General features: G+C 32.5%; 4 protein-coding genes across 5 annotated transcripts; 3 read left to right on the top strand and 1 right to left on the bottom strand.

Moving 5' to 3' along the window:
• The first annotated feature begins 5,890 nt into the window (after window positions 1-5,890).
• Window positions 5,891-7,378, top strand: LOC21403591 (transcription factor CSA). The gene is made up of 2 exons (XM_010092543.2): window positions 5,891-6,141; window positions 6,454-7,378. The coding sequence occupies exons 1-2, from the start codon at window positions 5,943-5,945 to the stop codon at window positions 7,266-7,268; spliced, it is 1,014 nt and encodes a 337-aa protein (XP_010090845.2). The 5' UTR covers window positions 5,891-5,942; the 3' UTR covers window positions 7,269-7,378.
• Window positions 7,379-11,549: 4,171 nt separating this feature from the next.
• Window positions 11,550-16,419, top strand: LOC21403590. The gene is made up of 6 exons (XM_010092542.2): window positions 11,550-11,805; window positions 12,607-12,913; window positions 13,561-14,212; window positions 14,361-14,560; window positions 14,678-14,922; window positions 15,016-16,419. Exons 2-6 carry the CDS (start codon window positions 12,645-12,647, stop codon window positions 15,807-15,809), a joined length of 2,160 nt encoding a protein of 719 aa, XP_010090844.2. The 5' UTR covers window positions 11,550-11,805; window positions 12,607-12,644; the 3' UTR covers window positions 15,810-16,419.
• A 1,311-nt stretch (window positions 16,420-17,730) lies between these two features.
• Window positions 17,731-18,858, top strand: LOC21403588 (photosystem I reaction center subunit N, chloroplastic). 2 transcript variants are annotated; one of them, XM_024161996.1, is made up of 3 exons: window positions 17,731-18,244; window positions 18,341-18,466; window positions 18,558-18,858. In XM_024161996.1, the coding sequence occupies exons 1-3, from the start codon at window positions 17,951-17,953 to the stop codon at window positions 18,735-18,737; spliced, it is 600 nt and encodes a 199-aa protein (XP_024017764.1). In that variant the 5' UTR covers window positions 17,731-17,950; the 3' UTR covers window positions 18,738-18,858. The 2 variants fall into 2 exon arrangements, with proteins under 2 accessions (XP_024017764.1, XP_010090842.1); XM_010092540.2 differs by having other exon boundaries at window positions 17,742-18,244; window positions 18,554-18,858.
• Window positions 18,859-19,351: 493 nt separating this feature from the next.
• Window positions 19,352-23,336, bottom strand: LOC21403587 (probable polygalacturonase). The gene is made up of 5 exons (XM_024161987.1): window positions 22,737-23,336; window positions 21,643-21,763; window positions 21,166-21,340; window positions 20,570-20,640; window positions 19,352-20,460 (listed from the first exon to the last, which is right to left on the bottom strand). The coding sequence occupies exons 1-5, from the start codon at window positions 23,190-23,192 to the stop codon at window positions 19,832-19,834; spliced, it is 1,452 nt and encodes a 483-aa protein (XP_024017755.1). The 5' UTR covers window positions 23,193-23,336; the 3' UTR covers window positions 19,352-19,831.
• Between the last annotated feature and the right edge of the window lie 906 nt (window positions 23,337-24,242).

The following is a 24,242-nucleotide window of genomic DNA, read 5'->3' as shown; positions in this document are numbered from 1 at the left end:
AATTAAAAAAAAAAAAAAACAATGTGTGGCAATTCCTTTTTTTTTTTATTTTTTATTTTTTTTACCATAGAGAATATATTTCACCAAGAAATTCTAGGATATCATATATTCGTACTTCTTATCTTCTGAAAAGAAAATAGAAAATAAAGGAAGAAGAAGAAGATTTTATATGTTTCTTAGAATCTTAATTGCCTCCAAGTTTGAAACTTTGTCATTGTCCCTTATTTTCTTATAAGTCAATAATAATCTGGACTTCCACTTCACGCTAATAAATAATTCAGAAGTACTTTTCCAACCGTGATTACATAAATTTAATCAATAGCTTTCCCAATCTGGAAAAACAAGACAAAACAAAACAAAAAAACTACATGCTGAGATATTGAACTGAGCAGCGAACACAAATTCACAATATAATTTCAGTTAATATGTACTCAATATGGGATATCATAGATCAATCAGGCTCAAAAAAAAAAAAAAAAAAGGAACGAACAAAATTCAAGAGTTATTACTGTAAATGTCTCGGAGAAAGAGAGGGGGGGTAATAAAATTGCTAAAAAAACAAAAAAAAAAAAAAAAAAAAAAAAAAAAAAAAAAAAACCACACAATTTATTAACAGTTTTTGCCATATACATAACAAGTTGAGAATTCATAGATAATATTAATTAGCACTAGGATAGGAGGTAGTTCAGCTGTCATTTTCTTGTGCCTCTAATTCTTTTAAGCTTTTGAATCTTTACCACTCAAGTTACAACGATATATTTGAGGCATAATGTTTGTTACTAAATGAGACTAAACAAATTGAAAAAGACATCGCATATTAAAGACCCACCAACTGTATTTTGTCACTCCAAAGGACCATATATGTCTTTTCATTATAATGCATACACATATATACATCTTTATATGTATTATCTGCATGTACGTATATATAAATGTATTATGTACATGTATGTATTTGTGACATATTAAAATGGGGTTAGTTTTAATATCTCCAGAAAGCAAATAAAATAAACACCAAACCATCTAGTTGGCCAATTTTGAATTATGATCAGGTATTGGATCCCACATTAAACTGTCCAAGATAACATATTTTTTATTTTGGTTTTGTAATTTCTTTTTTAATGGAAATGTACTTGAAACTATAATTGATAATTTTGCTAAATTTGAGTCATGGGTTTTCAAATCCAGCATAATCTTTTGAGTCATTACAATTGCCACTCAACTTGATCACTAATCTCATGTATTTTTCGCCATATATGGATAAGAATTTTCATAATTAATTTATTTTTACACACACACACACATATATATATATATATATATGGATAAGAATTTTCTTTAATTATTACTTATTTGTTCATTTTTTTCACTAAAAGCGTGAATTAATTAGCTAGGCCTCGTCTGACTAAGTGCTAGCTGGCACTTAAGCAACTTCTGTGTAACAAATCGCATTGAATTTTATGTTGGATCGATAATGGCATGTAACATGAAATATAGTAAATTTTGGAAATTGTCTTTTTGCAAGAAAGCTTAAAAATGGTCCCTACATATACGGGGCTTCAAAAATCACACAGAGGATATTGGTACAAAATAGAAAGTATTTCATTAAAAGGGGTTAAGTGGGTTTTGATGTGTAAGTCAACAATTTATCTTGAAATAGTGCTTGTTATTGTCACAAACGTTTTGTATAGTTGGGAAATATTGATTAGCTAATTAATGGGCATGTTAGAGGTTAAGGGAAATGGGAAATATGTGTTGCTTAAGTGGGATTCTTTTTGTGATGTAAGCATCAAAGAATAATAGTACTATTGGGCTCGTTCAGTTCGTTGATTCGAGTTTTTAATTCGAGTTGAGATATGACTTTATGTGAGAGCTTTTTACTGCAGCAAAAAAGTTAGATGTGATTGTTTCTAAGAGCTTTTTACTGTAGCAAAACTCGAATTCTAAACTCGAATCGGCGAAATGAACGGGGCCTTAATATTCCATGATCACCAAGAAAATGGCACTAATATATTTTCTTCTTTTTTTCTGCTTTTCTATGTTAATTTTTTGCTAAAATTGCACTGATATTATTTGTCCTAGCGTCAGCTGTGCTTTGATTAGCAGAACTTCACCATATTAATTACCTATGCTTTCGCTAAATTTGGAGAATATTAATAATCGGTTCCAAGATTAAATTAATTTATTTGATTGAACCCTAAACAATGAATTTTACATACATTACTATTCGTTATGATGCTGCCAGTAAGCTGTGGCTATATGGTTTAGCACGTTTTAGTGATCTTCTGACGTCTTACCAGAAATTTGGATAAATAATTAGTTGATTTTCTGAAGTATATGTAGCTTAATTATATGTATACATACTCATCAAGCAAATAAAAAGGTAATAAAAATAGACAAGCTAATAACTAATAAAAGCTCATAATAATTGATAACATTACTGCTTAATTACTAACTCTTCAAATTGATATAATGTGCCTTTGGTTATTCATTTTAAGGTAAAGGTATCATTGATACACATCATATATGTTATATATGTGTATCATATATAAACATACATTTTGGAGTCACTTATATATAAGCCTCAAATGTTTAGTGGGGTTTGTTGGGTTTTAAGGCCTAAAATGGAATGGGAAAATATTGTTATTAAGATCTTACGTTCTGAAATGGGAAAATATTGTCAGATATCAATGCACTTTCGTGCCCATCTCAAACAACAAAACGTTTCACATACAATAATATATATATATATATATATATACACACACACACACACACACACATGGCAAAGCTGTGGTGGAAATATCATGTGGATCAGTTACAGGGAGAATTTGTCTAAACATGAAGACTACTTTTCAGTTAGAGGCTAAAAATTCAAGCAACTTCCATGATGCTTGAGAAGATCAAGTTCAAGTGCAAAGAAGAAACCGTAGGAATGCATGTTATATAATGTGGGATAATCCAATTTAATTCTCATGTTGATTGTGCATAAACAACAATACAAACACACAGACATTTGTATCTGATTGCAAGTAAATTGATAAATAACTTTTAATTCTTGTTACTTTAGGAAAAGGAATAATAACATCGTGCTTCCATTGTACTTTTGTTCCCTTTTTTTTTTAAATCTGAAAATTTATGTGTATTTTTATTGATATGCTATTTACTTGCGTTGTTGACCAATATCTTATGTTTATTTTCAATGCAGATGTTAATGCTATATTTGATACTAAAAAATATAAAATGGCATAAATGATCTATTATTCTATTTTCTTAATCATCATCTCGAATACATCGCCAAATTAATGTTAAAGCTAAATTTTAGCGTTTGTATAAAAAAAATACTCTTCAATTCAGTACTGTTTGGTGTTGAATTTAGCATATATATATTATACTTACTGTGACAAATTTAATACCAAGTATAAATAATGTTAAATTTTTAACATTGCATTACTATTGGTTAATGTCTTGATCACCTTTTTATCTAATCATTGTATACATGTCATTTTTTTATCTTAAAATTAAAAGTCTCTTTTTACAAATTTTGATATTTAATAATCATAATAAAAATAGATATAACATTTGAAGTAACATTATTCATTAAAAAATAGAATAGTACATTAAATATGTGAAAATCACACCTTTTTTTTTTTATAATTTTTAGTTTCAAATGTAATACTGAATTTATTGGCATTAAGAGAGAAAAATATATTCCACTACATTATGTTATTCCAAATGCAATTCCAATACTTCCATGTCATTTTCTATATGTGTGTCTACAAAAGTAAAAGGTTATAGAGGAAGTAATATAGTTGGATTATGTATATGTACGTAGAGAGCTTGAAAAGTATGGTTTAACAAATATTTAAGTCAAGATCAATACATAAGAAACATCATGACTAGCTATAAATATGGCTTAGACGTTGAATAGAGGTTGAAAATCAAAAGATATTTGGTAGTGAAAAACAGACATATTAAACCTCACAAGAATAATTATTTAGCATTCTATTAACAGATCTTATGACATTGCACACGACAATATATACAGTACATAATCTTGTGGGATATTATCACGCAAGAGAATTTCTGAGAACAAATTTTTTTAATAATTAAAAAAATGAACCCGTGCAAGAAACCTAGCTATTTGATAGACAAAAGATGTAATTAGTAACTAGTTTAAAGTCAAATTAATTCAAGTGAGAATAATAAACTTTAGATTAAAACATTACTTAGTTAGAAGGTCAGTTTGTTTGATTTCGTGGGATATAAAATCTCAATCAGTTAAGAAAAGCCTTTATAGTATAACAATTCACCAAGTTATACATGAAATGATTAAGTCCTAACCTAATCAAATTTGAGAACTAATAGCATCATTTTTTTTTTTTTCGAAGTATACATCTCCAACGTATAGTATCAATTCATTAGATGAAGAGCATTTCTTTTCAATATTATATGACGAGATAACAAACAATTCAAGTGCTAAATGAACAAAACGAAAAGATGACCAAATTTAGCTTAATTTTTAGTGTGAAAAGCTTAACCTGTATGTGTGTTTGAATATGACCTGTGACTGATCACGGTTATATTCAGAATTAGGATTTGAACAAAATTATTACATTATAATATTGCACAGCTTGGAACTCATTGTCAGGTCTAAACTGATATTAAAGTTTCAACGACAATGAGTTTTTTTTTTTCTCTCTTTAAACAAAACATTTATATTCATTCTGCACTTGATATATATATATATATATATATTGCCTGCAGAGAAAGACAGATGAAATCCCATCAATATGTGTCTGACCCGATTCTGATGCCGATGATGATGCAAGCAATAATACAGCAAATTTTTTGCCACGTTGAAATTAATGTTTCTTCTAAATACTGCATACAGTAGTTGCACTAAATTTGGATGCTGATACATATTATATATATACATATACATATATATATATATATATATCATTTTATGGAATTGTACATATGAAGTAATAACTAGAACATTACCTGAAACAAGTTTTGACAGCAATGGATTCACCGACTCCCCTCTAACAGAAATCAATGTACTTTCCTATTTTTATATCATTAATAAACTGCAATACAACAAAATACTTCTAAAACTTGCAATAATCATACCGTATAAATTATAATATTCATTGTAGTTGGATTTATTCCTTCGCAGACAATTATAATTAGCCAGCCTATTTATTAATCGCACTAATTGTTGTTTAAACTTCTGAACTTATTATCAAAAATATTGGTTAAATAATAACAGCTGTTAAAGCTAACAAAAATTGATATTTTAACTCTTATAGGCTATTCAATATATAGATATATATATTTTAACTAGCTTAATATTATATAAGTACTATTATTGGTCGATTAACATTTACTGATACTAATCGCGTATATATTAGTATATTTATGTACTCTAATTATTCTAGCATGATATTATCTATGCTTAAAAGACTGTACGATTGCACATGAAAATTTCTACTTGCTAGCTAGCTAATTGAAAAATATTTAAAAGTAATCATAATCACACATGATATTTAAAACTAATCATCATATATTTTTTATTTTTTTTTCTGAAATTGGCAAATTGAAAAAAAAAAAAATTAGAGATCAGACCAATGGCCAACAGCATAAAAGAGACAAAAAACCAATCTCATAGATATGCGAATATATAGGTAGTGTATATATACATATATATACATATATGCCTGTGTATATGTACGCATATACATATATGTTTATATGTATGTGTGTGTGTGTCGTGTGAATACAACAAAAGTGACATCCCATCCATAACCCTAACTAGTTGATCTTTCTTATATATATATCTCCCTTTTCCTCTAACTATACTCCTGATCTCTCTTTACTAATTCTCTCATATTCAAATATACACAGTTTATTTGATGTATTTACATATATAGTTGTACATGATCAATAATATTATGTCTGCAAAAGGGTCGTCTGATCAGGAGATGGGAAAATCTTCGTCTAGTAGTGATCATGGTGGGAAAAACTGCTATAGAGGCCATTGGAGACCTGCAGAAGATGAGAAACTCCGGCAACTTGTCGAACACTACGGTCCTCAGAACTGGAATTTCATCGCCGACCATCTCCAAGGAAGATCAGGTTATAACAAATATATATTCATCTCTACCTACTAACTAAGATATATTCCTTAATCTTAATCTAGTACTAATTTGTCGCCAAAGTATATAAATGTAAATCAGTCTAATTAATTAATTTCTCAAAATTTTTTGTTAAAATTGATGTTTCACGACGCAAATTTCTCAATCAAATCTAATTAGTTTTGTTTTTTTTTTAATTTGGGTTAAATTTTTCTCTCAATTGATCTATTATATGTATCTATGTATATACATGTTATTATTGCTGAAGTTTTAAGAAATGGGGTTTTCACAAGGGGTTTGTTTAGTTTTGCAGGAAAAAGTTGCCGATTGAGATGGTACAACCAACTAGACCCAAACATAAACAAGAAGCCATTCACAGAAGAAGAGGAAGAGAGGCTGCTTTCTGCTCACCGGATTTACGGCAACAAATGGGCTTGCATAGCCAAGTATTTCCAAGGAAGAACCGATAACGCCGTCAAGAATCATTACCACGTTGTCATGGCCAGACGAAAGCGAGAGCGTTTCACGCAGTACCAACACCACCACCATCATCATCCCAGGCCAAGTACTCACAGTACTAGTACTCCTAATCATGATCAAGGTTTTTCTAATGGAAATATTATCAATCCTACTAAATTAGGGTTTCTCAACTTTCAATCATCTCACAATCAACAGAAGAGCGGGGTTCTGGGAATTCTGTCGTCAAATTCTTCGTCTAGTACTTTGAACGAATCGAGCACTCTAACCAGGGACTCAACTAGTACGCAGCTTGATGTTCACGGTGAAGGAAGATTAAAAGATTGCTCACCGCAAAGTCTAAACCAATTGTTTCTTCGTGGTCATGGTGACAATAATTTCAAGATTTTCATGGCCCCAAAATCGCCTCCACCAAAAGATGTTGTGATGAGCTCCTTTGGATTCTTGAATTCCGGGATACGTCATGGAGATCATGGGAATCATGAAGAGATCACAAACAACAACAAGAGCAAGTTCGTCAGATCGAGAGTAGATCTTCCTAACAGTACTAATTCGGTTAAACTGTTAAAATGGGGAATGGCCAATTCTCAACAAGAACAACAAGAGGTGCCCTTCATAGACTTTCTTGGTGTGGGGATCGTCTCTAATTAGTTTTAGTTCAGAAAAGGCATTAATGTGATTTCAATCGGTCTCTAGCTAGTACTTAATCTTTAGGCGAGATTTGAGTTTTTATGATTTAAATTAGCCAGGTCTATCTTCTAGTAATTCTCCCATATATATATATATATATATATATTATAATTAGAGTATGTCCTCTTGATCAAGTCTCAACAAAAAAAAAAAAGATGGAATTCCAAGTAATTTCAGACATGGACATTTTAGCTTGATCGATCTCAATAATGCTCAAAATCAGTGTTTTCATGTCAACAAGATTGTCTTTGTTGCAGTAATTATATTTTGTTTTGTAATTTGTTAGAAGGTATTTATATTAATGAAACAAGGTGAATTTTTCAATTATATGCAGATTTTGTTTTAGCTCGAATGTATCCCTGTCTAGCTAATAATTCCATACTTTACTCATCGAAATTTTTGTATTATTATTTTTTAATTATTCACTTCTTTCTTTTTGTTGCATGTGATCGTACAATTAAGACAATATATACAGTTTAAGAACAATATTGCTGGGTCTCTCTCTGATAATTCATGTGTGTATAACTTAACTTTTCCTTCTGGTTTTTTTTTTTTTTTTTTTTTTTTTTTTTTTTTTTTTTTTTTTTACTGCTTAGCTAGCTAGGGAAATTATATATTGTCGATTACGAACTGGTCAACTTAATCATAAGTAAATATACTAGTTAACATGGTTTAAATTTGTTTTGAGGAGTTTATATATTAGGTATATTCCTAGTAGTCAATAACCCAGTTTTCTTTTTCTTTTCTTTCTTTTTTTTTTTTTACTTCCTCCTCTTTGACTAGCAACAAAAAGGAAAAGAAAAAAAAAAACTAGAATTTTCACCTTGATACTCAGTAATACCTTTAAATTATTAATCAAATTTGTTAATCTGTGGATATACAAGAAATTAGCAAGTTAGTATTGCATATTCCTATCAATATTAGTGCTTGTACTTAATGTATTAAGCTTTTTTTTTTTTTTTTCCGGATAGTGCATGTTTTAATGTTTCATAATTAATAAGGGATATACGATAAGACTTCAATGTTATAATTCTAGGGAAATTATATATTGTCGATTACGAACTGGTCAACTTAATCATAAGTAAATATGCTAGTTAACATGGTTTAAATTTGTTTTGAGTAGTTTATATATTAGGTATATTCCTAGTAGTCAATAACCTAGTTTTCTTTTTCTTTTCTTTGTTGTTTTTTTTTTTTTTTTTTTTTTTTTTTTCCCCCTTTTTGACTAGAAAAAAAAAAAAAAAAAAAAAAAAAAAAAAAAAAAAAAAAAACCTAGAATTTTCACCTTGATACTCAGTAATACCTTTATTAATCAAATTTGTTAATCTGTGGATATACATGAAATTAGCAAGTTTGTATTGCATATTCCTATCAATATTAGTTCTGGTACTTAATGTATTAAGCTTCTTTTTTTTCTTTTTCCGGATAGTGCATGTTTTTATGTTTCATAATTAATAAGGGATATACACTAAGACTTCAATGTTATAATTTGTTCGTTTAAATATCAGTATTATTTCTCCCCTTGCTTCGGTTTCTCAATTTCTTTTTGCCTGTACAGAGCAAAATTGAAGAACATATAAAAAAAAATTAGTAGAACAAGTCAAAATAAATCTATAGAAACAAAATGGAGGATAATATATACAAGTCAAAGTCATACATACTCTAATATACTATATGATATGCTTACATATTTACTCGTAGGAATATGAATTTATATATGATCTTGATCAGTACTAATTATTTTCCGACTAATTTACAAGTTGCAAAATGTATGAGCCTAACAATACAAATTAAATCCCCTATGTCATGAGATGTATCACCACCACCATCATCATCATTATTATAGTGAATCTACGTGAGATATATATGTAATTTAATTCATTTTAATGTAACAAACTAATGAAGAAGATACGTAATTGGAAATTAATCACTGCTCAACGTTATTTGTTGGCAAGCATTGTGTTGATTTAAACCGGTGTTGGTGTACCGCATATATGCCTAATTAGTAATATCCGTTTAAATATTTTTGCAGATATCGTGGGCCTTTTTTGTTTTTTAAGAACAATGTTTTGATACTTGCATGTTTATATGTTCTTTACATTTATTATGATTTATGAAAAATGAAAAAAATACAATATTAGCTACCACAATTAATAGATAGTATATTTTATTTATTTAGAAAATATGTTGTGAGATTTACATTTTATTTGTGTGTGGTGATTTGATATTACTGGTGTCTACTGTCTTGTAATATTGTTTTAAGTTTATTTATTAAAAAGTAAGCCATTGGTTTGGTTTTCAAACTGAGCGCACATAAAAATAAATAAATAAATATTTCGCCAGCCATCTGACGGTCAGTTACTTCCATGAGTTAGGGAGAGAATCAATGAAGAATGACAGAGTATATAAGCCGTTAGAAATTATAAAAAGTAAACCAGTGGTTTACTTACCGGAGAATGATCAAAACAAGAATAATATAGACTATTTACCATAAAGAAGAACATGAGTGGTATTATTAAAGGAGAAAATGAAAAGCGTTATAAATCAATGACATTTGCTCACAAACAGTGTGTAATCATTTTATCAAATTCAAGCATGTAGACCTAAATCGCTAGTGCAAAGCATGAACTGCAGCTTTTTTGTAGCCGAAATAGTCTCATGGCCCATCTAGGTTGGCGATGAATTCACCAAGGCATGCTATAAGAGGAAAGGAAAGGTGACAAATAATTCTACCAAATTACTTTAGATTAATATTCTTTTAATTAATATATCTTACATTTCCTATTTTTATAGGAACTTATGTACAAATGTATGCATTTTAATTAGGGTCGTATTTTATAATTACGATTTTATCATATGTCTTTTTCATTCCGTCAAAAATTGATTTTACGGTAGTTAATCAAATAACTATATTAATCAAAATAATATTAATTAAGAGTGAGGAGTAAAAATTTAGACCCATGTATTATAGGTAGTTTTTAACTTTTTTTTTTTTTTGAGAAAAACTAAAAATACTACTCAAAAAGTTAAAAAAATATTATTTATATTACTTCACTTAAAAAATAAACAATTATAGTTCAATTAACAAAAAACAAAAAGTCATAATGGCATCCAATTATTTAAAATAAAATAAATAACATATTTGCATAAAATAATGACAAATCGTATAGAGTGCATTTGTAATTGATTTCAAAATGATTTTATTTTGAATAAAAAGTAAAAATGAAATTATGTTGAGAATCATTTTAGATCTGATTCTGAAATTGCGTTTAGTTAGTTTTTTAAGAGATTGTTTTGAGTATAATAAAAAAGTAAAATCGTATTTAGTTATAATTATTAATTAATATATTATAATAATGTTGATAAGTACTAAAAAAAGAAAACAACTTTGAACCGTTTTTTAATTCCTTCACAAAAGTCATTCTCACCGTTTTCGTTTTCAAAATATTTACTAAACAAACGTCGTTTCGTTTTCATTTTCATTTTTTACTTCTCAAAATATATAAAAACTGTTTTAAAAAATATTTCTAAACACGCACATAATTCTCTCTCTCTCTCTCTCTCTGTTTTTTTCCCCTTATTTCACAACCAACATGGACTGGGTCGGTCTCGGATGCCTATTTTTATAGATCTACTAAAGTTGTTCATCTAGTGTAATTTTAGATAATTCATTTTTGCATTTGAGAAGAAACAAATTAATTCGTGTTGCTTGAGTATTATTATCAATACAACTCATGACATCGATTATTAGCTTAAAATCTGCAGAGTTGATATGCACTTCATAAGATTAAGAAGTATCATTGATATTACATAAAAAAAATAGGTTGAAAACAAAAGGCTCTTAGAACTATCGACCTCCGAATTATTAACATTGTGACAGTTCAATCTTAGCTTTTTTTAACAAATTAATTCCCACGGGGTCTTTGAAAATAAAATTGGCGACAAATTTCAATTTAAGAATGATATTTGTTTGCCCATCAAATAAAAAATTAAGATTTTACAGGGAAAAAATAATAATAAAAGTCAGCAAATGATATATTATTTATATGATCATTTTTTAAAAATTTTAAATATCACGTGATAAACATGTAGTTACTTTCATTAAAAACGCCTCATTTTGTTTTATGGCTGGATCAAAAACGCCAAAAAGAAAATGAAGTTCAAGATTAATTTACTAAAACATCGAGGATTAAATTATAAAAATAAATAAATAAATAAAAAGAAAAAAAATTGTCTAAAAAATCAAGAGAAAAAAAAAAAACCTAAGGGCGTGTTTGGTGCGCTGAATAACCTGGGGTTTATCTCTGTTTGCTATCGTCAAATAGTTGCACACCATGTATATGCGTCATTGCCCCAAAGCCCCAAACCCTTTTTCTTCTTCTCCTATAACCCTCTCTCTCTCTCTCTTTCTGTAAAACCTCTCTCTCTCTCTCTCTCTCTTAAACCCTGTTTCTCTTTCTCTCTCTAGAATGGTAGTACTACGAACGAAGGAAGCCTGGTTTGTTTCCCATTACTTTCCTCTACACACTTATCATTTTATCACGCTTTTTAGTATTTACTTTTACGTTTCAATTTCATTTGATGATAATGAGAAATTGCGTTCTTTTCCTTTTTTGATGATGAATGATTATTTTGATTTTGCTCCAATTGCAACCTTCAATCAAAATAAATGCTTTTTTTTTAGTTGTTTTTCTTGGTGAGAAATTATGGGTCAAACAAAAAAGGTGTAAACTTTGAGCCCTTAGGTTTTAGGTTTTCGGTTTTAGCAGACAACAAATTGAATCAGATTTCAGCCAAGTTTTTTCTGCTATCCTTATCATTTTGGTGAAACAAAATTTGCTCTGGGAGATTTGGGGAAAACAATTCCTTTTTTTCTGTCTTAATCTTAATCTTGTTTGGAAAAATTAGTTGGGTGGCCGGTTTCAGCCATCTATTTAATTAATGGCCTAACTTTTTTTTTTTAAGTTAAATGGTTGTTTTTTTTCAAGTGGTCAAGCACTGATATACCTTAGTTTTAATAAACCGGTTTATGTTTACTAATTGTTTATCAATAATAAGCCGGTAAATTGTTGATTGAAATCGATCAATTATTGACCGATATCATCAATGATAAACCACAAAACTAATCAATGTCAATGGACAAATTTTGTCAATCCCTGTGCAACCATTTCTAAAAAATGTCATTTTCCTAATCTAACAAAACTCGGGTCATTTACTAAAAAAGGGATTAAAAAATGGTCATTTTTGCACATATGCCATCTTGTTTAACTTATGTTGAGCTTTCTTCTGCATTTTGCAGATATGCTGATAAATGTCTAGTAGGTTCAATAATAATTCATGGCTATCGTTGAATCGATACTTGATATTCCTGTTCAAGATCCATCAGAGGAGGAGTTCTCTTCTGCTGATTTGACTTGGACCAAGTTTGGAACTTCTGATCACCATGATGATGTAGCCCTCATTCCTTATGAACGGGTTGATGAATTTATAATTGGAGAATGCTCTAATGTGGAATGCCCGACGCGCTTTCATATAGAGCGGGGTAGGAAACGGTCTATTGGCAGCTTGAAGGAATACAAGGACGATGAATATTTGGAATATAGACTGTGAGTTGTCTTACTTATTAGAGCAACTTTTTTAACTTCATATTTTTTTCCTTATTATTTATTATTTACTTTATCTTTTTCCTATTTGAGGTTATTATATTTATCATGTCATGTGTCATTGGAAGAGTATAGCCCCGTTTGGTTCACTAATGCAAACTGGATTCTCCAGTTTGAGTGGTGAACCAAGTTCATATCCGTTAATACAACTTTCGATTTTATTTCCTGTTCAGATTTTCACCTTAACTGCACATATAAATGCTAATTCGAATTGCTACTTAAACCACACATTACAAATTTTCCATATCAACTCAAGACAATTCGAACCAACGAACCAAACGGGGTCATAGTGCCTTTGAAGGTTTCGAGCTAAATTTGATTTTTGGGTCAGGTTTTCTTGGAGGGAATTTTGGCAACATTTAAAATACTCTTATGTTCTTTCCTTGTAAAATTTCTTGACCTGTATGAAATGGGCTGAAAATGTTGCATATTTTGACCTCAACTTTGGGATAAGTCTTGGTCCTATAACTTTTGGAGATAAAAGTGAACCTTGGTGCGGAGAGAGTTTCAACCACCATATGATTAAACTGTGTAATTATCTGCTTCCAGAATTGCTAAAATTGTTGGATTGGTCCTTTTTCAATGTTAAGGTATTGGTGTTCCTTTGGTCCTGAGAATTATGGGGAAGGTGGTGGTATATTACCTAGCAGAAGATACCGACTTAATACCAGAAATCGTGCTGCTAGACCTCAATCCATGCGAGGCTGCACATGTAACTTTGTAGTGAAGCGGCTTTTTGCTCGTCCATCACTTGCGCTTATTATTTATCACGAGCGACGCCATGTAAACAAATCTGGTTTTGTTTGTCATGGACCACTTGATAGAGATGCAATTGGGCCAGGAGCCAAGAAAATACCATACATTTGTAACGAGATTCAACAGCAAACTATGTCTATGATCTATCTTGGAATTCCTGAAGAGAATGTGCTTGAGAAACACATTGAGGGGATTCAGCGATATTGTGGTTCAAATGCAAAAGTTAATAGCCTTGCTTCCCAGTATGTCCAGAAACTTGGGATGATTATAAAACGGTCTACTCATGAATTGGATCTTGATGATCAAGCTAGCATCCGCTTGTGGGTTGAACGAAATAGAAAATCCATATTCTTTTTTCAGGATTCGTCCGAAACGGATTCTTTCATTCTGGGGATTCAAACTGACTGGCAGTTACAACAAATGATTCGCTTCAGCCATCATAGTCTCATTGCAGCTGATTCGACATTTGGCATAAAGAGACTTAAGGTAACTACTTCATTTATGCTTATTTCTCCAAGCACTAATTCATTTATGCTTATTTTTCCAAGCACTAGACTCCGAATACATAATTTCTTGATAGATGCCATGATAGAAGGTACTTATTATTTGTTTATTTTATCTGTTTTATATGCAGTATCCTTTGTGCACGCTTCTTGCGTTTGATTCAAGACAACATGCACTGCCTGTTGCATGGATCATCACACGTAGCTATGCAAAGCCTGATGTATCTAAATGGATCAAAGCTCTTCTCGATCGAGTTCGTAGTGTTGAGCCTGGATGGAAGATCAGTGGCTTTTTAGTTGATGATGCAGCCGCGGAGATTGATCCCATCAGGCAAGATGATTTACTTATTTATTTTTAATTTCTTTCTTTTTAACTCTGCATTAAAATTACGTAGCTGTAAACTATAGTTTTTTCTTTTTCTTTTTTTTTTTTGTTATGGATTTTCAGGGATATATTTTGTTGCCCTGTCCTATTTTCCCTTTGGAGAATTCGTCGATCATGGCTGAGGAACATTGTAAAGAGATGCAGTAATATTGAAGTCCAGAGGGAAATTTTCAAACGTCTGGGTGGAATAGTTTACAGCATTTGGGGAGGAGTTGATTCCCTCCGTGCCTTGGAAGAATTCACACAAGATTTCGTTGATCAAACATCTTTCATGGAATATTTTAAAGACTCTTGGGTGCCTAAGATTGGTTAGATTTCTCTCTATCACTCTTATATATATAAACTTCTCAGGAATGAAAAACTGAGATAGAAAATAGTGACTTCTCGCTTCTTGTGAACAGAAATGTGGCTTTCAACGATGAAAACCTTTCCGCTTGCAAGCCAGGAGGCATCTGGTGCCATTGAAGCATACCATGTAAAGCTGAAAATGAAACTATTTGACGATACACATCTCAGATCGCTACAGAGAGTTGATTGGTTAGTACATAAGCTTACGACTGAGTTGCATTCGAGTTACTGGCTTGACCGCTATGCAGATGAGTCTGATTCTTTTCAAAACATTAAGGAGGAATATGTTGCTTCTACATCTTGGCACAGGGCATTGCAAATTCCCGATTCTGCCGTTACGTTGGATGAAAATGCCCGTCTCTTTGCCAAGGTTCTAAGCCAAAAAGACAGTGGCATTACACGGCTAGTGTGGAACCCTGGGTCTGAATTCGCTTTTTGTGATTGTGCATGGTCATTACAAGGAAACCTTTGCAAGCACGTTATTAAGGTCAATATGATATGCCAAAACAAACAAGATTCTCAACCTTCCATGTCATTTCAGTCGTTCAAAGAGATACTTATGAATCTGTGGAGGAAACCGATGGAGGATTCTGTTGGAATGGACCTGTCCATGGCCTGGACTCATCAGATGGTTGATCAAATTCAAAAACTTGTTGAACTGAACGGTTCCAAAGATATTGGCAAAATAGTTAGTGATCTGCCGTTGAGATGGGTTTCGAAGAAAGGCAGAACACATGTCGGCAGGCCATCAACTATTGGGGTTCTTTCATCCAGTTCTAATGGTACAAAGAATGATGCGCCAAGGAAGAAGAATCGAAAGCGTATAAGATTGTCACGGTTAAGATAATCTATTATTCTGGGCATGCAAACTGCAATCAGCTACACGGTTTTCTCTTCCGAATTGGTCAGGAAGATCATCTTAACTCGGACACTAGTGGTAATTCAAATTTTCCCAGAGCCTGAAGTATGCGGCACATTAACAAGGATTACAACGAACACGACATCGAAAACATAATTTGTTGAATGATGATGATGATCTGTGGGGGAGAGAATTTTGAAGAGGTGCTAAGATTAAACCCAAGATTGCCCTTGCTAGAGAAAGGCAGCTTATATGAATTGCATCGGATATCTGAAGGCATTCCAAGTATTTGGCCATCATAATGTGTATTTATTTATTTATTAATTATATTGCTATTTGGTTGTTACTATATTTTCCCGAGGCGCCTCCTATATGTTATTCATTTAGAAAGGAATATGATAGCAATTCGTCTATTTTGGTCCTTGATGGGTTCTATGATCTTCATGATATCTGTAAATAAACCTTTGATTGGTTTGCCATTTCCTTTTCTTTTTTTTTCCTCTCTCTTAAAGTCCTTGTTTATACCATGGATCATAGTGGGACAAAAGTTGTTTCTAAATCTGTACTGTCCTCAATTTCATATGTTATGAATATCATACGACCAATCAAAACAAAATGTATTTCAATTCAAAAAGAATTGGTCCAATAAAAACAAAATTTATTTCTTTGTAGGTCTAATTTCTTTGTCATCGTTATCCATCTCCATGGAAAATTGGATATATGAGAAATTTTTTCGTAACATGAAACATAGATATGTTGCAACCTTTTAATGCGGGCAGGATCTACAATGTCAGCTCTCAGTTGGGTGGAAGATTTGGTGAATTTTAGTTTAACACCTATATGAGATATCCAATGTTCAAAACTTTTTTTTTTTTTTTTAAAGATAAATGTCCAATTTTAAAGCATCTTTTTCTTGAACCCCCCCTATGCTTAGTAAAACCATGGGGATGTACAGAATCTGTTGATTAACGAGGGAATCCAAGTATTATTTTTTATGGGAGAATTTCTAGAAATATAAATGAATGTGTGTGTGAGAGAGAGAGAAGGCACTTTCCTTGAAAATATGCAACTATAAGCAGATAAATACACAATACTTTTCCTGATTTTTCCTATTCTTAAAAAGTTTTTTTCTTTTTCCTGAGAAAATATGTGATCTTTTGAAAGCTTGGTGCAGCTAAAAACTGAAATCCATCATATTATCACTAATCTCAATGTGTTTACAATCACTTTAGCCGTGTTTGGAATTGATTCCGTTTTTATTTTTTACGTTTTTTAAGAAAGAAAAAATAAAAACGTTTTTAAAACGGCATTTGGCGCAATAAAAACAAAAAACGGAAATGAAAATTATTTTTTGATTTAGTGTAAAATGAGAGAGAAATAAAAAACGACTTTTAGTCATTTTTCATTTTTTATTTTCGTTTTCTCCTCTCTCAAGCAGATAGAGAGAGAGACGTTAATGAGTTTTTTTATACTGAAAACAATCTCTTGATAAAACTACCAAACGCATTTTTAAAAATAATTTCTGTCTGAAATTAAAAACGTTTTCATTTTCATTTTCATATAAAAAAAATCATTTCGAAACGAGTTTCAAACACGCACTCTGTATTATCATCTATAAACTGTGGTATTACTTCTGGTACCCAATAGGTCTTTTATTCTTTTCTTTTTTTTCTTGGTAAATTTGAACATTCTTCTCTTAAAATAAGAAAACTTGTAAGTTTACTTTAAATTTGAGTCCTGTTAGTAATATGTTGTTTTCACACATGAGAAATTAGAGCCACCGAACTCGTCCTGGCAGAGAGATATAAAGCACAAATTTTGATTCCAAAGTGGGTCCAAGAGGCGAGCCAACCACAAAAACTCAAGTGTCATAAACTAAGTAGAATGGAAGAGAAAATCAGAAATGTTTGCCAATAGGAGTGAGGAAATCTCACCTTATCCACACTCCCACCACAATCTTTCATTACACTCATCATCACAATCGCACTCCTTATCAAAAAACTAAAGAAAAGAAAAGAAAAGAAAATCCACAAAACAAAAACTAATAACAAACCAACCAACCCCCCTCTTCTTTGTCTATAGAGTGATTAGATTTTCTTCTTCATTTTCTCATCAAACAAACAGCAGCAATGGCAGCCATGAACTCTAGCGTTTTGGCTTGTAACTATGCCATCTCGGGGACTGGGATGACTGAGCTCAGCTCCAAGGTCACCTCTGCATGCCCACCAGTTGTGGCTGCCCAAAAGATGCCTGTGATCAGGGCTCAGCAGGCCAAAAATTCCGACCGGAAAACCGAGGGACGACGGGCTGCAATGCTCTACCTTGCAGCCACCCTCTTCACCACTGCTGCTTCTGCTGCCTCCAACTCCTCAGCCAATGCTGGTGTCATTGAGGAATACCTTGAGAAGAGCAAGGCTAACAAGGTACCTTTGCTTTTCCTATGCAAGTAAAATGGTCTTCGAAATCCCCGTGTTCGATGAAGATCTTACATAACAAGTTGGTTCCTTTTGTGGTATCAGGAATTGAACGACAAGAAGAGATTGGCAACTAGTGGTGCAAACTTTGCCAGAGCTTACACAGTTGAATTTGGCACTTGCAAGTTCCCTGAGAACTTCACTGGCTGCCAAGATCTTGCCAAGCAAAAGGTAATAATAATTATTTTCTTCTTTATTTCTTTTCTGGGTTCTCATATTTTTGAGATTTTGATTGAATATTGGTTTTGGCGGATGCAGAAAGTGCCATTTATCAGTGATGATTTGGAGTTGGAGTGTGAAGGCAAGGACAAATTCAAGTGTGGTTCAAATGTATTCTGGAAATGGTGAAGAAAAGAATAAGGGCCAGCAGTTCTTTTCATCTTCCATCCATCATGTATTTAAATTTCCATTGAAACAACCTTTATATCCCCTTCTCTTGTAATCTTCGTTTTAAATCTGTTCTCCATTTTCTTTTTCTTTATTCTTTTTGAGTTCTTAGATTTTACTATATCGATTGAACAGACTAAAAAGTCAGTAGTTGACCCTAATTGTCTCTTCGTACATTTTATAGACTGAATTATGGATGCTTAGTATTTTATTTCTGAAGAAAAGCGAAGGAAAACAAAAAAAAAACAAAAAAAAACAAAAAAAGAGGAAAATATCTATTTTGCGTCTTGGGTAATTTGCATAATTCCCAACTAAATTGACATCAAGCTTCCAAATTGATTAAAGTTTAGAGTCAGGCCTCTAACTGTAATCAAGAATAGCTCTGCAGAAGTAGAATCTAGCTGAATTAATACTTTTGAGGAAATACTAATTCCGTAATTGCACATAATCAAACGAATTCACAATTGTGTGTTCATGTACGATTCTTTGTTTTTTCAACCTCTAATATATTTTTAGAAACTCTAATTAGTAATTCCTACTCTAAAAATAATCAAACGAATTTGCAAGTTTCTATGAATTTTATGTTGTCTGTTGTAAGCCACATGAAATTCCATCCAAAAGTCGAAAACTGATAGAAACAAGAGTGTTTCAGATAAATGATATGAATTTCAGCAATGAGACAAATGAGTAGTAGTATTCAATATTTTAATGTTTTCTGTGAAGCCTCTATACATGACATTGCTCTCTTCCTGTTGGGGCTGGGAATAGAAAGACACCCCATTTTCTGGTTCTGTAAGTAAATGAGACTGTGTATGGAATAGAACCGGTAATCAACCCCTTAAAAAATAATCAATGAAAGAATCTCGAAAAAACGCAACCTACCAATAAATTCTTGAAACCAACAGATGGACATGTTGAAACCAGTCCAAGTGCCCCAATGAATTGCATCTTTCTCCGACAAAACAGTACAACGAGCTTGATAATTCAATGGATGCAAAGCAACTCCAATCATGCTCATTTTAGCAGTGTGTTTCGCATCAACTCGACTGCTCAGAGCAAACCCGGTTGCTGCAGCATAATCAACAGAGAACCTCCAAATTCCAAACACAAAATCATTGTGAATTTATCCACAGGCTCACATGCTCGATGCTATGGACACCAGAGCGAAGAGCCACCTTTTTGCAACTCAGGACAGGGTGGCGGAAACACCCCATTGGCATAACCTGAAACTAACTCGCAATGCCATGCTGCGGATTGGCCTAAACCGAGTACTGTGAAGTTTTTAAAGCAAATTTCTTCAAATGATGCACCCTCAATGCCCTTCAATTCAGGGGCTTTCGTCGAATTCAAGCTCAGCACATTGCTGATAAAAATACCTTTCACTTTGGGAACGGCATTACGATCCCATCCTTCGTCGGGGTGGTCATTGGAACCTCTACTGAATCTTATCGGTATTTTGACTCTCTCCATCTTAATGTTGCTTATACTAATGTTTGCTATGTAACCTCCTCTACCCTTATCTGATTTTATACGCACCCCGGCAGCTGAATCCCAGATGTGCACATCCTCGATAGTAACATTTGAAATCCCACCAGACATCTCGCTTCCTATTCCAACTCCAGAGCAGGTCGGAGTAGTACCTGAGACTTTCCTAACAATAATGTTTGAGCTTGGCCAAGCCATTTTGATTCCATACTGGTCCCAACCACTCTTCACCGCTACAAGATCATCCCCACTCTCAATGTAACAGTCTTCTATGCAGACATTGGAGCTTGAATCTGCGATATCATTGTAATGGTCAGACAAACTTTTTTCTTTTGTATTTGGCATAGACAAAGCTTGAAAGTTAAGTTGACTCTAAAGAGAGTAAAAAGGAGTAGCATATACCTGGATCGATACCATCTGTATTTGGAGCATTAAGGGGGGCCAAAATTGTCATATTTTTTACGACAACATTACTGAAACCAACAGAGAAAGGGTTAGGATTTATTGATGCAACCAAGAAAATTGAAGTGAAATTACCAGGAACTGAGGAATTTATAAAGCCAAACCATGGGGAATGTTCAAAGATCCAACAATGAGAGATAATTCAATGTTTCAACTTCCTAGTCTCTTGATGCATAGAAATTTCAATCAAAATTATAAGTGAAAATTTCTTGATGATAAGTTGTAACTTTGATGGTAATAAAACCCACAACTGACTTTCAGCTTTTGAAAAATGATGGATTTCAAAATAAGGAATAATACAATTACAATTCGTTACAAAAGGAAATTTCTTGCTTTCTGTCTTCTGCATGTTTTAAGCTTGATAACTAGACCCAACTCCTCCTTTTGGTTCCACATATTTATGCGTGTGTGAGGACATTCTTTCATTTTTCTCTCCAAACCTTTCACGAAGATTAATAAATAGAAAATAATAATGGACTAACATTCAAAAAAAAAATAAATACATAAAATAACTGCACAAGTTATGGATGACACACCTGCAGTAAACAGGATGGATGGTCCAAAAGGGGGAGTTGAGGAATGTGAGGTTGGAGATGAGAATGTTGTGAGAGTTCATCAGCTCAACAAGATGACCTCTGGTGTAATTCAATGTTCTATTCCACCATAGTTCCCACCACATTTTCCCTTGACCATCAATTGTCCCATTCTGCCCTGCAAAATGCCACAAATTACCCAACATTCATAAATAAATAAACAAAACATAAGTTGGACATACATGCCTTGTAGATTGCACCGACCAAATCACAAAAAGTAAATTAATGGATACAAACAGTATTCTTTTTTTTTTTATAGAATAAATACAAACTGTGTTCTTGTTGCCATTATAAAAGCTTTTTGATATCACCCTTCATGGTTTTCCAAGTACTTAAGTGATTTTGTATAGCATGCAAAATGAAAATGAAAATAAAAACAAAAAAAAAATTATTAATAATAATAATCTCGAATATTTGTACCTGTAATAACAACATTTGTGAGACCATCCCCATGAATAAGGCTTATATGTCTCCCTCCTAATCTCTCTCTCCCTCTTCCATAAGAAGGCAATGGCTCAATTACAGGCCACTCCTCTGGGTCCTATTAATTAAAAAGAAAAAATATTAACTTTTAAGATCAACAACACTAATTATGCCTTCAAAACAAATGAACATAAATCATCAAAGACCTAAAAGATGCTTTTGATTAGATGCTTTTGCATCCTGTCCTAATTCCTAACCTTTCAATTAAAGTATTAATCCAAAAGAAAGCCCAAGTCAAACTAGTAATATAATCACTATAATTATAATATTTGAAACAAGAGAAAAAAAGTGCACCCACTAATTATAATCTTCCAAAACAATAGTGGGAATCAAAAGAATCCCCAAGTTTAATCAAATTTGTTTGGTGGGTATCTCTTTAATAGAGCAAACGGCCACTTTCTAGTTGATTTTCTTTCTATTAGAGATTTCTTCAAAAGGAAACAATAGCATGCCAACACGTGAACCCCACAACGAGTAATGTCTAACTGCACGCCAACCCACAGAATTTTTCTTTCATCTTTTCTTCGACTTAGGGGTTTTTCTTCTCGAATATTTATAAATAAATAAATAAATAAAACATTGGAACATCATAGCAAAACAAATTACAACAATAATAATAACAAACTGGTACTGAAAAGAATAAAAACATAGACGACAAATCTCGAAAATAATCAAATCTGTGTCATTTTCTAATAATCTGACTCAGATCACCGCAAAAATTAGTAAAGAAAAAAAGTTTTCTAATGCACAATTCTCATTCTAGTTTGCGGTATTTTCTGCAAAGTGATATGAATTATGAACCGTTTCTTGTAACATTGTCTACAGTATTCAAATTCTGATGACTCACATTTCCAATCTCCATCAAAACGCTGAAAATACGACAATAATGAGCATTTCATAATTCCTAAATTTACAACATGCAACAATTAATTACTTTAATCAAAGAGCAAACAAAGACTAATTAAATTCTTCAATAATTTTTTTTTTTTAAAAAAAGGAGAGAGAATTCTGGTTTAAAGTTTTTGAATTACCTGAGATCCCAAAATCACAGCACCTTCCTCAAGAAAAAGCGTGAAATTACTGGTGAGATTAAAGCTCCCCGTCAGCCACCTCCCTCGAGGAACGTTTAGCTGCGAACCGCCTATATCTCCGAAACGCCGCAAATACCGTATCGCCTTCCGAAACGTTTCGGTCTCCGACGTCTTCCCGTCGCCGACGCCGCCAAACTCCCTTATTGACACCACCACCTTCCTCCTCTGCGCAGCTACCCCGAAGAATCCGCCGCAGCTCCTCGGATCCTCCGAAGCCACCGGGACTTCCGGAGTCGTCCACCTCGGAAACTCCGTCCTCGTCGCGATTTGCAGCGATACGACGGCGACGACTGTGAGGAGGAGGAGGAGCGTCGCCGCCGATGCCGTCGGCGGCCTGAAGAAGTTTCCGGCGATAGCGCCGTAGATTGACCTTTCGGAATCCATTTTCGCCGACATGCATGAAATTCTCCGGAGAAAATTCGAAAAGTGAAAATTTTGAAAAAAATAAATAAATAAATTCCAATGGATATTCTTCTGTTGAATGGAATGGAACAGTGTGTGTGCGGCGTAAGGCGCACAGCTGTGACAGAGCGGCGCACGTTAGAGGAATATGGCGTAATTATATATATCTATATATACATCTATATATATATAGGTTGTGTTGGGAAACTGTGAGTGGGTGAGTTACGTGAAGAAAGCGAAGTTGAAGGCGTGATTGGAGGTCAAAGGTGGTGGGATGCGCACTGCGCGTATCGGTCCACGTTAGAATTTTTTTGGGGCCTTTTCGGACAAACTTTCCGCATGGAGGCGTGCGCCGGGTCCGGATCCGAATGTTTGAGCAAAAATATGGACCCGGTTCTTTGGCAGTGATGATTGGCTGAAATCTGCTGCATGCAAGCTATTTTATGTACAGAGGATTGGCTAATGGAATTTAAAATGTAAATTGGTTTTGAATTATGTGCAATGTGTCACTTTTGTTTCTTAAATTTTTAATTTTCACAAATTATTTCACAAACTTTGATTGATTCCTGACTACTTTGGTCTATGCCATTAATATCGCAAATGACTTCTTAGAGATAGGGCCTGTTTAGCATTACTTTTAGAGTCTGTTTTAAATTTTTTTTTTAAAAACTAATTATGGTGTTTATCAAAATATGCTTTTGTCTAGAAGTTTTTAAAATTATTGTCTTACAGTAGAATTTGAGAAGCATGTCAGATATTATTTTTGCACAGTAACTTTTACTTTCATTGTCTAAATTTACTAAAATAACCTTAATATTTACTTTTTTTAGGAACAATCTACCCATTTTCACTTCCATATAAAATTAAAATATTTTCTTTTAAATTTTATTTAAAAATTAAAAATCTTTAATAATATCTTATGTTAAATTTTAATATTTTTAACGATTATCATGAACGGGATAATTTGAAAAACAAATTGTTGCAAGTTTGAAAAATATTTTACCCTTGTATAATTTATCTCTTTCAATAAAAGAAATTTATTTT

This window comes from Morus notabilis, unplaced genomic scaffold (genome assembly GCF_000414095.1).
Source record: "Morus notabilis unplaced genomic scaffold, ASM41409v2 Scaffold698, whole genome shotgun sequence".
NCBI lineage: Eukaryota > Viridiplantae > Streptophyta > Magnoliopsida > Rosales > Moraceae > Morus > Morus notabilis.
This window is presented reverse-complemented; position numbering and strand designations above follow the sequence as displayed.